Source organism: Odontesthes bonariensis, chromosome 12 (assembly GCF_027942865.1).
Source record: "Odontesthes bonariensis isolate fOdoBon6 chromosome 12, fOdoBon6.hap1, whole genome shotgun sequence".
Classification (NCBI taxonomy): domain Eukaryota; kingdom Metazoa; phylum Chordata; class Actinopteri; order Atheriniformes; family Atherinopsidae; genus Odontesthes; species Odontesthes bonariensis.
The window spans coordinates 25,426,929-25,439,893 of record NC_134517.1 but is presented as its reverse complement, the minus strand read 5'-3'; the positions used below and the strand labels follow the sequence as shown (position 1 = coordinate 25,439,893).

The 12,965-nt window shown below is 38.2% G+C and overlaps 1 protein-coding gene across 1 annotated transcript in view; it reads left to right on the top strand.

Moving 5' to 3' along the window:
• Positions 1-12,965, top strand: part of cps1 (carbamoyl-phosphate synthase 1, mitochondrial) — a 61,014-nt gene that overhangs the window by 20,728 nt on the left and 27,321 nt on the right. The window contains exons 22-28 of the mRNA XM_075479849.1: positions 756-897; positions 2,497-2,562; positions 2,795-2,858; positions 3,199-3,380; positions 4,910-5,104; positions 7,179-7,246; positions 10,547-10,622. Of these exons, the coding sequence (XP_075335964.1) occupies positions 756-897; positions 2,497-2,562; positions 2,795-2,858; positions 3,199-3,380; positions 4,910-5,104; positions 7,179-7,246; positions 10,547-10,622 (793 nt within the window). The remainder of the gene's footprint in view (positions 1-755; positions 898-2,496; positions 2,563-2,794; positions 2,859-3,198; positions 3,381-4,909; positions 5,105-7,178; positions 7,247-10,546; positions 10,623-12,965) is intronic.

Here is a 12,965-nt window from a genome sequence, read left to right as displayed (position 1 = left end):
CTAAGCTTTATAGCTACAGAATGCACTGTAGGTATAGACAGTTAAGTATATGGCAGTGTTTGGCCATAGCTTGTTTCTTGTTTTTTTTTCGAGCCTATTAAAGTCTTAAATCACTTGTTGATAACTTTATTTCTGCTTAACATTCCATTATACCTTGAAATCTTATTAATGGAATTGGCTTTTAAATGGCTGCTCTTGCCAACTTGTTTTCTAACAACTGTGGCCCTTGTCAGTTTATTATTGATCTTTCTACACTGAGCTGTTCCCTGCTGTCTACACCTCTGGGTAAGTGAACCAGTAATGACCCCACTTACTGGATTCACCCTCATAATTCAATAGACTTGAAAAATACAGGCATGTGTGAGCAAGCAAAGACCAAGAAAATCCTATTCTAATAAACTTGTCTGTTTTTATGTCTCTGTTGGAAGGCATATTTTTCCTAACCATCACTTTCATGTCAGGCATGCAAGTACTTACGGCTTGAGAGGTCATTGACACTTTGCTACTTACTTTGCTGGTGATTTAGATTGATTGGACCATAAATCATTGGGAAAGGATAAAATACCCTGCTACGTATATGAAACGAGCAGACTGACCGTAATGCCTAATTTAGTCAAATAATCTAAAAATCGCTTTAAAACCTGAGAAAAAGTGTAACCATGCTTACTGCAGAAACTGAGCAACAGGTTGAAATGAGAATGCATCTAATCTGTTTTAAACTTTTATTTTTACCTCTTGTCTTGCCTTTCACACAGTGGTACAGTACCCAAGGATCTGCTGCTGAAGGTCAAGCAGGATGGCTTTTCAGATCAGCAGGTTGGTCAGATTCTAGGCAGCAATGAGAAAACTGCCAGAGAGATGAGGCTCAATTTTGGCATCAGACCCTGGGTTAAACAGGTGAGCATCACTGGACCTTTCTAAGTAGATGTCAGATAAGACTCTGTCTGCTCAACACAAATACACTTACACGTAGTAGTTTCTTTTTAGCCTGGGCGAAAGCCGACTGTTGACTCCGTCAAACAGTCTGGAAAAACCCAAGAGGAATACGTTTCCATGGAGGGTGGGACCTTACTCAGCAACTTAAATTCATTGGAGTTCCCTTAACCAATCAGTAATGTTTAGAAAGGACGTAGGTTATGCGCCGAGGTTCATGCTTACTCTCGCGAGGCTCTAGCTCGCGAATCACGCTTCCCACATCCGCTTTCATTATACCGGTACCATTTGATAAATCAAACTTTTCCCAAAGCCAGTTGGAAGGAGAGCTACGACATCCTTGCCACTAACAAAATTGACGAGGCATTCCTATTGCTCTTGTTTTAATTGTGTAATGCTCTCCAGAGTTGAGACAACTTCATGGATAGCTTCTAGCGTTCTTCTGTCGCCATGTTTATTTTCCGGTTGAACTACAATTATATGGACTACAATGGACTCCGCGCGTGAGTTCTGCGTCACCACTCGCAACTGTTTGCTGATTGGCAAAACACTGAGCGAACCGAGGTAGGGGGATTTGGCCAGACTATGTGCGGAGCCAAAATCTTTGGGCGGAAGTACGTAGGATGGCGTCGCCAGGCTAGTTTCTTTTAGCCATAGATAGAAATTATGAGGATATAAACACGTAGAAGGCATTGTTTATCTATTGTCTTTAAAAGTATATACAAGACACCGAGTTGATATGAAAATGTTGAAATGACAAATTGTAATTACTCAGTTAACAACAACAGCTGCTAGCATAATACATACTGTGTATAATATACAAGTATTACTCCCAGTATTACTTCTGTGAATGCACAGAAGAGTATTGTAGTTGGCATGTCAAAAGTTGAATGGACTCCCAATGTGAAATTGCTACATTCCAAGTGTTCAACCATGTAGAATTGAGCCGTAGTCTTACTCATAGGTTTAAACTTTGGTGTCCTCATATTGAATCCAGTTTCTCTTGCAAACTGAAACAAACTATCGCTTGTCCCCACTGTTGCAGGTATGTTATCTAAACTTGGAACACAATCATAAGGTGAAAAGTGACTTAATTTGTGAGGTGACATATCAATCACATGAGTTCAAACAGCACTTTTCATGATATGATGCTAGGCAACAGGGATAGCTTACTTGTACCCTAACACTATCCCGCAGAACAAGAGAAGAATCCAAATTAAACTGCGCTTCAACTGGATATCCTCAATCAATACGGCACTTGCCTCGAGCAATGTACCCACAAAGTTTGAAATAGATCTGACAAACCTTATATTATCTTACCTTAGTATCACCTGACTCTGAAGAGTACTTATGCAGATATGCCCCTTTCTTATTGACTGCTTCATCAGGGCATAAACTGAATAATCTGAGGGTAAGCAGGAGTGATCACGTCAGTGTTGCACCCTCGGTCTCAACAATAGGTTGACTTAGGTTTGGTCGTTCAAATAAGCAAAACATAGACATACAGAAATGAATTTATTAAAGACACTACCCATGGTAACCTCCTAATTCCTCTTTTTATAGATTGACACCTTAGCAGCAGAGTACCCTGCAATGACCAACTACCTGTACTGTACTTATCATGGCCAGGTATGTGGTCTAAGAGAAAACAACATTTTATTTGACTGTTTGTGACAAAGATATATATATATATATTCATATGTGTGATGTGTTCATGTGTGTATCTAACAAATCCAATAATTGTTTGTGTTCTAAGCACAATTGAAACAAAAGATCAGTGAGATTTCCCACCTTGAAAATCACGGATATTCTCAACACTGCATCAATAACATGAGTTTTTACCAAATATGCACTTCACCAGGAGCATGATGTGGACTTCAAAGACCAGGGAATTATGGTTCTTGGTTGTGGGCCTTACCACATTGGTGAGTCTCACAATAACTTTTATGTAACATGAAATTAAACAATGGAGAGTGTCCAGTCAGAGGCTTCTTTAGCTTCACTGCAATGAAGAACACTACAGGAGGTCATCCCTGCCTACACCAAACACCCCTTTGTTCTATTCTGCTCTATTTATTAATTTATTGTTTTCTCATTTTAATTTTGTTTCGTCACATAAAATCTTACATGGTGAGTTAAAGGTTAATGTTATGGAATCTGATTGCATGAAAAGGAAATGTCACCATTCTGTAGCAGCGTAATTGCTATGTATGTTTAAGTTTTGAACTTCTTTCTGTGGCCAACTGACTCATATTTATCCACCAGGCAGCAGCGTTGAGTTTGACTGGTGTGCAGTGTCCAGCATCAGAGCCTTGAGACAATTGGGCAAGAAGACGGTGGTAGTCAACCACAACCCTGAGACAGTCAGCACTGACTTTGATGAGTGTGACCGCCTTTATTTCGAGGAGTTGACCCTGGAGCGCGTCCTTGATATTACACAGCAGGAGGTCAGGACATTATCATAATCATTCATATAGCATCTTTTCTTTTTTTAAATCCAAACAAAAACAGAGATTCATGATTTCTTGTTCCTTGTTCATTATGGAAAAATAACACACATTCGATATGCAGCTCTGGAATTCTACATAGCGAATATTTATATTTATCACGTGCTGTACTCTACACCCTCAAACTGTACCCAGATCAGCATAACTTGGCCCGCAGAATCCCAGCATGCACTAGGGATAAGGCATCAGAGCATTCTGTACAAATTATCAATTTATCATTGAGTTATATCAATACATTCATGTGTAATGATTAGAATCTGATAGAAAAAGTGTTCAACAAAACCCTCTCCCATGGCAGAGTTGTATACAAATCAATTATATTACATTTACTGGTGGTGGGATTCTTTAGGTATTATACACACAAAGGCTGGAGAATATCTACAATTTCTTATCTCATTGTTACATTGTTAATCATACTGCCTTATGCTACTTTATGCTGCTGAATTAGGTTGGACCTAAAAGGTGCCAAACAAAGCTCATGTCTGTGTTCAAAATAACACCTAACACAGCAGACATTGGACTCTGTAAGAGTTCTGTTTGCAAATTTGTTTTTACATCAGTGTGGTACTTTTTGGGTGTAAATGTTGCTGTACGAAAAAGTTATTTAGAAAAAGAAATTGTGTATTTTACTAAAAATATGTATAATGTTCTAATGAATATTGATATCCCTTATAGAATCTATGGATCACACCTGACCCTGATGATGTCAAAATATGTTTCAGGGTTTAATAATCATGATGTATCAATTTTATTTCGTCTTACATCTGTCGGTGCCTGTTTGTTTATTGACATACAGGTGCACTCAGACCCCCCCCCCCCCCCCCCCGTACAATATTGTAATCTAGTTAACATTGTGATGGGATCACAGTGTGATTAATTGTTTGTTCAGAGAGATGGCCTTACCTTCAATCCCTCTCTTATAGCTGCAGTCTACTCTTGCTTTTGTGAATGTGTTTGTGATAAATACGGCATTAGAACATTGAGATAAACCCTGGACAGGAGCTGGAGAGCAGACCTATGAATAATGAAGAGATACAACCTGGCATTGCCATGGAAACAGCATCCTCCTTGGATCTAGAGGAAAAGGGGCTGAATGCAGTTATGAAAAGACTCACACAATTGGTCACATATACATAGACTGATGAACACACACACACAGTCATGTTTCCATGACTTCAGAAATCAAAACATTGACTCATTCCTTTCCCAGAGACTCTGTAACCTTAACCATAATTACTACTTGGCTAGCCCTAACCCAAGGTCCACATGATGCACACTAATTTGTCACAGTGTTAACAATACCCCCCCACAAGTGAGCACAAGCATCTTTTACTTGGTGAATGCTAGACTCATTGCACAAACTAAATAAACAATGTTTGTTTCATATTTTCACTGTCTCATGGGTAGGTGGCAGGGGGCTTTTCTTGTAGTATTCTGTCCAATCACATGACCTCTCCTCTCCTTTACAGGGTTGCTCGGGTAGCATAGTGTCAGTGGGAGGTCAGATTCCCAACAATTTGGCCATTCCGTTGCACCTGAGTGGAATTAAGATTCTGGGAACAAGTCCCCTGCAGATCGACCGGGCCGAAGAGCGATCTGTCTTCTCCAGCATCCTAGATGATCTCGAGGTGGCCCAAGCCCCATGGAGGGCGCTCAGCTCGCTGGTGAGAAGAAACATAAAAAGAATGAATAATTGAAACATTTAAATGCCTTAAGTTTCTCTTTGCTCTGCGATATGTGTTCTGAGCATATACCAAAAATCTCTTCAAGGAGCTCCTAAAAAAAAATGAAAAGAATCCAAGTGCTTTGAACCTGAGCACCAAGAATCAGCTTTCTTTACCTCTGTCGATTGTGTTAGTTTCAAAAGAATTGAAGATTATGCTCCATGTACTCAAGCACATTCAGTTGCTCACATGATTTTATACCTGTCTTTTTGCTTTTTGATCCGAGTCCCTGAGAAACAAAACCTCACTGTTGCTACACTTGAGTTAGATAGTAGATACTGGATATAACAGTTTTAATGGATTGTATTTCTTGTGGTGAAAAATAAATCCATTTTGATTCAGACTTTGATAGAATGATAACATCAGTGCATCACAACCAGTAATAGACAGTTTCCTGGCATCTGCATTTGATTGTTAAAATCGTCTTTGCTGATTTATAGATAAACAAAAAATGTTTTAGGCCAATTTATCATTGAACATTCCCTACTTCTCATCCTTGTGCCTTTTTTCTGAGTGCTTCTTGTTTTTGGCCATCTCAGCTCGCTCCTGGCTCCATCTGAATAAAGCAGACCCTGTGGAATATGATGCGTGCTGAATACAGCACGTCTGTTAAGATATGCCTCTTCCACTGCCATTATTCATGCATTGAGTTACCACTAAGGAGTGATTATGTAATACACATACAGATAAGTTAAGTGTCTCTCTTGAGTCTAACTACATATTCCGTTTCCATGTCGATCCTGGAGAAGCAGTTTGTTTTTAATGGCCAAGAATAACTTCGGCAGAGCCATGGGGAGATGGTTCTTGTGGCTCTGGGAAGCTGTTTTGTGTTTATAAATGGTACTTCACCTGGCGAGTGAACAGTGGGTAATGATTGAGAGAACGGCTAGATCTGAAGAGGGACGGATTGGAGAGACAGAGCGATGATGATGATAATGATCATGATGATGATGATGAGGAGGAGGTCATAATGTTTTTCTCTAACTGCTCGATTCCTTCCATAGCCTCTACTTCTTCTTCTTTCTTCTCCTTCTTTCATTTCTAAAGTAAACTGAGTGGGTAGGTGAAAAAAATATCTAATTGGAGATGATTTGAAGAGTACTTACATTATTGCTTTTACTGCATTCTGTCACTTTTTCATTGGAAGCCATGCAACTTTATTTTAAATTCAGATGGGGTTTCAAAACATATGTGGTTAAATCGACAGGAGGCCAAAAGGGCGGGGAGGGTGGGCTGTTTCATACGAGGATGTGGTCAAGCAGAAACCCCCTTTTTTGATCTCTGACTGTACACAAATACTTGACACTGTTCAGACTCTGACCAGTCAAACTGGTTTTAAGAATAGCTTTTTTCAAACTATAGCTTGTGTTTGTTAGAAAGTTATTAAATTTTTGTGTTCCTGCTTTAAAATGACTGTTACCATGGTGACCTCACACTCCCATTTCATCATTAACAGGCAGACTACATTTTTACATTGTTTTTAATGTTTTGGCAGAAAACATCTATTTTGCACTTATGCACTTATCTTGTTCCCACTCTACTTTTATAGTAAGCTCTACACAAAATACACTGCTGTACTTGTATGGGACTGAGTTTGGTACTTTCACAAATATTTCAATGAACTTGTCTTGATGGCCATTTATGCTGTCTTCTACAGACTTGGCGAGTCTGTGTCATGGGTGAGCAAAGTTAGTGCAGTTAAGAGTTTGAGGATGTTACGAAGTGCCATGGTCTCATCTCTGACTTTACAGATGTCACTAGTATTGTTGTTTGTTTAAACAAACCAACCATCTGGTGGAATATAAACAACAACAGGCGCATGGGTAAATTATCTGGGGAAAAAAAAACATGGTTCACATTCCAATGCTAACAATCTGGCACCTTAACTAGTGCATATGCCTGATGTCAGAGGCATATCATCTGGAATAATGGCATAATTATCAGTATTTTTGTTTTGTGGATGATTTTTGGCCTAAATATAACACATGTGCTATGTGCTATTCTTCCCTCACAGGAAGATGCCTTTGCATTTGCTGACCAGGTGGGTTATCCCTGTCTGCTGCGGCCCTCGTATGTTCTCAGGTGAGTTTTAACACCTCATAACAGCCTAAATACCGTGCTATCTCCAGCATTGATGTAGCAGTGGATGATAGTATCATTTCTTAGATAGTAAAATAGTGTATATATACTTAGAGATATATATATATATCTTATCATATCAGCAGTCTCTTATCCATAAATGTAGTTGATGATTCACTAACACCTTAAGGGACATTAGATTAATATGATTTATTGTATTTTGTCAGAACTTTTTCAGAAGGACAATCAGAATGTGTTAACATATATAGTAGAGAAAAAAACTACCGACCTGGCCAATTGAGTCATCATCGCAAAATTCAATGAAATTGATTTTTTTACCTAAATGTTAGACTAATTGCTAACTGAATGAAATACCTTTTTGACCTTATGGTAATCAATTAACTTTACGCTCTGTCAAATGCCCCTTGGACCATGCAGTGACACGTTTGCCCAGCAGATGTCAGGAAGACACACTGAATTAAGCAGGACTTACTTTAGGTGTCATGGGAAATTTATGCATAGTGGGATTTTGGAAGATTTTTCTTGTTGTTTGTTTCATTGTCAAAGATGTGATGACATTTAAAGGGGATCTATTTACACAGTGCAGTAAGTGAAATTTAAAACTACCACATATATCAAGTAATTGAAGTTAGTTAGGGGGTACGTGTCTATATTAAAGTTCACTTTGATGTTGAAAGTAACTCTAATCATGCCATTAATAATCTAATCCAGACTAATGACCCTGTATTTATGTTGACTGAAGCTGAATACTGTTAAAGAGGAAGCTGCTCTCCTCTCCTCTCCGGCATCAGAGAGTAGTGAACTCTCTCTGATCTCCTCCATCCCTACAGCTTTTTCACTTTTCCCCTCTGACGTATTTGGTAATATTTTCTGAATGTTCTTTTCAGCCTCAGTAGAAATGCAGTTACTCACACATTTACACACCACACACTCTCCGACTTCTACTTGTCACAGTCTTGCTTTTTATTTTTCAACCATTAAAATGTACTCTCACAAAACAACTGCATCTTATTTGCATATCCAAGTCAGTCTTCCCCTTTGGTTTAAAAAAAAAAAAAAAAAAAAAAAACATCAATCTTTATTAATATTGCTGTGACATGCTAATGCTGTGATGCACAATTGTACAATGACAAACACCAGCATTCAGACGAGTTTCAACAAATTCTCACTTAATATTTTGTCAAGGTGCCTCCTTTAATTAAATCTGGGGAACCAGTGAGCCAAACATAATTAAAAGTCATGGCCGAAATTACTTTCTTCATAACTTGTGTTCTTTTTTTTTTTTACTGTTTTTCTGAAAAATATGTTTGATCATTATGTAAGCATGTGGCGTTTGTATCTGCCCACAAATAACAATGCATCAATTGAGTCACAAAAATGTTTTTCCGCTTGTCAAGAGATGTTCTGGTGATTATTTTTTGTTGTTGTTTAGATTACAAAAAAAGTCATAGTTGAGTACTGTTTTTGAGAAAAAGGGATCAGCGTCGGTAGATAGGCTCTAGTTTGCAGACTGTGATTAGTATTAGCAGAATTATTAGCAGCAAAAGATGTCATTTGTCCCACTGCCCCTAACTCATTACCTCATCCAGACACTGGCTTTGGTAGAGGCGGGCCAGCTGCTGTTGGCCATGTTGCAACCCAGGCATCTTAGACCTAACTGTTAACTGGTGTTGTACATTTTGTACTTACAATTTATCAAACAAGTTGTGGCAATGACTAGTGAGGTTAGCAACATTTAATTAGCTTGTCAGCTAATTACTTAAACTACATTAGTAACTACATTAGAGTTTTGCCCTTTTTATCAACTGCTATGACTGTAACAATGTTGCATTTTCAAACAAACATGATATGTTTATATGTATGTTTGTAGAGGAATATGTGGCAGTGTTGCAAGGCCACATAATATGAAGGAGTCCTTTTTTCTTTTTTTTTTCCAGAAATATTGGTAGTTGTAGCTTGTTGCTTAATTTGGGCTTGTTGCTGAAATGTAGATGCTTATTAGGTCTTGCTCCAAATAAGCATTCGGACTGTCTTAAAAAACATAAATTGCACAGTCCTCCTGTGGCAGGATCTGTCACAACCCCACTCCCTCCACCCATTTCCATACCCTTACACACAGGTGACAGACAGTCAATGAGAACAATCAATATAACACAAACTCACCGTGGATCTGTATGTGCTTAGTAAACAGTGCTGAGGACTTAGTAGTTAAAAGGATGACAACGAGTGTGTTAAAAGACTGAATATGGCCACAAGTGGATACATTTTAGAGGCTGTGTTTAACAGGCTTTGTGTAGATCTTGTAAGAGTGACATCGATGAACATCATGTATATGTTACTTACTGTTAAATTGCTATTTTGAAAGTTCCAAATGCTTCAACCACAACTGACTTCTCCATGTCTACTCAAAGAACATGAGAAAGGCATTTGCATTCAGTGAGTGGTGTTTGAAATAGTTGCCATCTCCAACTGGACCACTAGTGTACGTAGCTACTAGAGTACGCATCAGAACGTATTTCAATTTTTTTTCCTTTTTGCTGCACTTATACTAATGATCGTATTAATGCATATTGAGAACTGTCATTTTAGTTCATTTTAAGCCTTAGATTTAGGCCTAGTGCTAACTTTACAGGGAACAACACTCTGACATCTTTTTACTCTGAAAAGGTAATCATGTTATGCCAAATAGTTTTATAGAATTTTCATTTGAAAATTCACAAAACAGTGATACAGAAACTAGATGGAATCCAAGCCAAAGGTATGACTTAATTAAAATGCATTATGAATTTTCCATCTCTGGTATTCAAATGCAGGCTCGGTATTCTTCAGGGGGTTGGGCATATGTCTGCCTCTGAGCTACAGACAGCTAAGGAGTAAAAATCTGACCGAAGCCTGTGGTCTTACTTTGTCCTGCTTCTCTCAACCATCTCTTTTCAAATAGGAGGATAGCCTTGCTAAAATCAAAAACAACAACTACAAAAAAAAAATTGCCTAAATCTGTTGTTTTTTTAATGATGAAGTTCTGAGCTTGTTTTCAAGAGCCTGGAGTACTTTTCGACCTAAATAGCTGTTCTCCCTCTCTCTCGCTCCTCATTTTGACTGTTTCCAGACCTTGTTCCCTATGGTAATAGTGATGCAATGGAGAGATAATGAGGGTTTTGAACAATCATTTGAAGCTTCTATGTTCTCCTGTTGGCTTCCTTCTCTTCCTCTCCTGTGCCTTCTTGTTTTCCCTCCCTCACTCTCTTTTTCTCCATCCCTCTGCCGCCTGCATCTCACCAGTGGTTCAGCAATGAATGTTGTATACGGAGAAGAGGAAATGAAGCGCTTCTTGGAGGAGGCTGCCCAGGTGTCCCAGGTGAGATCGCTATTAAATCATGAAGTGTTTATACCTGCACATTAGAAACAGACGGGCTACCATAAGTCTCCTTCTTGATATGTTATAAGATCTTCCTCCAAACATCTCACACAGACACAATGCCAGACAGCTTTTGTGATTTGTTCTCCCTCTGCTTTCAATTAACTAACGCTAAGCGTTAACAACATTGTTTGTTACTACTGTGTACCTACCTCCACTTCACCAAATGCCGATGGTGCTTTGGGGCCGCTAGCCCCTCAATAAGCCTCTACGTCAGGCTAAAAGTATGCACATTCATGCTCATTTCACACTTTCACAACATCAAGCAACACAAGACTGTTAATGGTGGTTTAAAAGGTTTAAACATAGGCATATTTATTACTGGCATTTATCTCATTTGCAAGACCTAATTTGTATCCATTAACAAGGGGTATGAAAAAATTCAGGGACAATTTATTTTGATGCAGAACGAATTGGGTGATGCAATTTTTAACAGTGGTTTAATGTGAATATGTATTTCCCAGTGTGAATAAAAACAAGCCATTCTTATAAATATAGCCCTGGTAAGCTATCTTAAAATGAATATGGATATCATAAAACATGGAATCATTTCATAGCACAAAGACAAATGGAAATGTGCCAAGTCTGAAATACATTGTCATTGTTCATTTTTCATAATTTTTCATCAATTGTCTCAGTGTTGAGCATCAGACATGTTATTTTGTTGTTATCTTGTAATCAACAATACTCTTATGATTTACTTTCACATTAATACAGACGTTTCTTGTTGACTTTGTGTAGGATTTGATGCAAGACTTTAGTTAACTGACATTTGACTGTATGACTGGGCCATCAACTCATTTTTGATCACAGCATAAGAGATATTCAGATGATAATTTTGTAATACATGTAAGTGAAGTTAAAATTTTACTTTGAGGCTGCTGTAATTTAGGTTTTCTTCAAAAAATTACGTTTGAAGTGACTATATGAAATAAATGCAACAGTGTGAAAAACAATGGGCCTGTTGTGAAGAAGCTACAGGGAATAAATCTGCTGCTCTTCTTGGCTTTAATAAGCTTCGTTACAGAGTTTCAGCTTATCGTTAAGCTCTTTGCACAGAAGCAAACTGTTCTGGTGAACTGTCACTGCTCTAAACAACATCATTTTCAACTGCAGCAGGCAGCAGTTTGGAGCCAAAAGAGTCAAATGAACCCACAGTACACTTCTTACTCAGCTCTGTGGTAAACATCATAGGGTATTTAGCAGCTGAAAAGCAAGATTTGGTAGATGATACACAATGTTAAAAGAAGATAAGTGCAGTACACCTTCGTATTTTTTTTATGGCTGGCAGAGTGTGATCCCAGTGTTTGCAACATGTCAAAATGTGTGGGAGTCTAGAAAATATCCTACATCCAACTTGATGCATTTCCTCCAAGAACATTTAATTTAGGAGTTAATGATGTCGATTGTCAGATGTACTTATTGCGTCCAGTTTCAGAAGCTTAAAACAGAAACAGTCAAACTCCAGGCTTCAGGGCACATTATGGAAGTCCATATTTTATACACATACCGACTATAATAGAGACAACAAACGCTGCTAAAATAGAGTAAAGTTTTCTCAATTGTCAGAAACAAATTCTAACCTTATATTATGATCAAGCAACGGCTTTATGTGCAAATAAACAGTTTGCCGATAAATTCTCCGTATCAAAGGTTTAAGCTCTTGGTTATTGCTTCAATTCAATTTTTCAATTCAATTGCTGGAGGACAGAATCGAGATAAAAAGATCACAAAATAAAAACTTACAGACTGCACTGCACCCACAAATGAAACAGCCTCGATCAGGATGGGTTAAATCAATATGTATTATATTTATTTATTTCAGTTTGTGCATCCTGACGTGTGAGAAGTGTTCATCTCTTATTTTTCTGTCCACGTCAGGCCCTGCAAGATTTTTGATGGCACCAATTATAAATGCACACCGAAAAACCATGTCAACCACATTTTTCCAGCCCTTTTTGAAGATTTAAAAAACTGTGTTCTGTAGTTTCAAAAGGTACAAGTCACATGTCATGTTTTTTGTTTTTTTTCTCCCCTACATCAGTAATGCATTGAGTAACTATTGAGGTGTATTGATACCACTCAATGTCAGTATAGTCCACATCACTTTCTGTTTATCTTCAATTTCACGTTTTTTAAAACCATATCAGTTCCCTTTGATGCTTTTGCTGTCTACGTTTTGTTAATCATCATCTTCGCATGCCTTCATGGGATCCTTTGGATACCCAAATAATCGGCTTCAGACTGGCTGACATCCATGCTAGTCTCAGCACCAAATTCAGG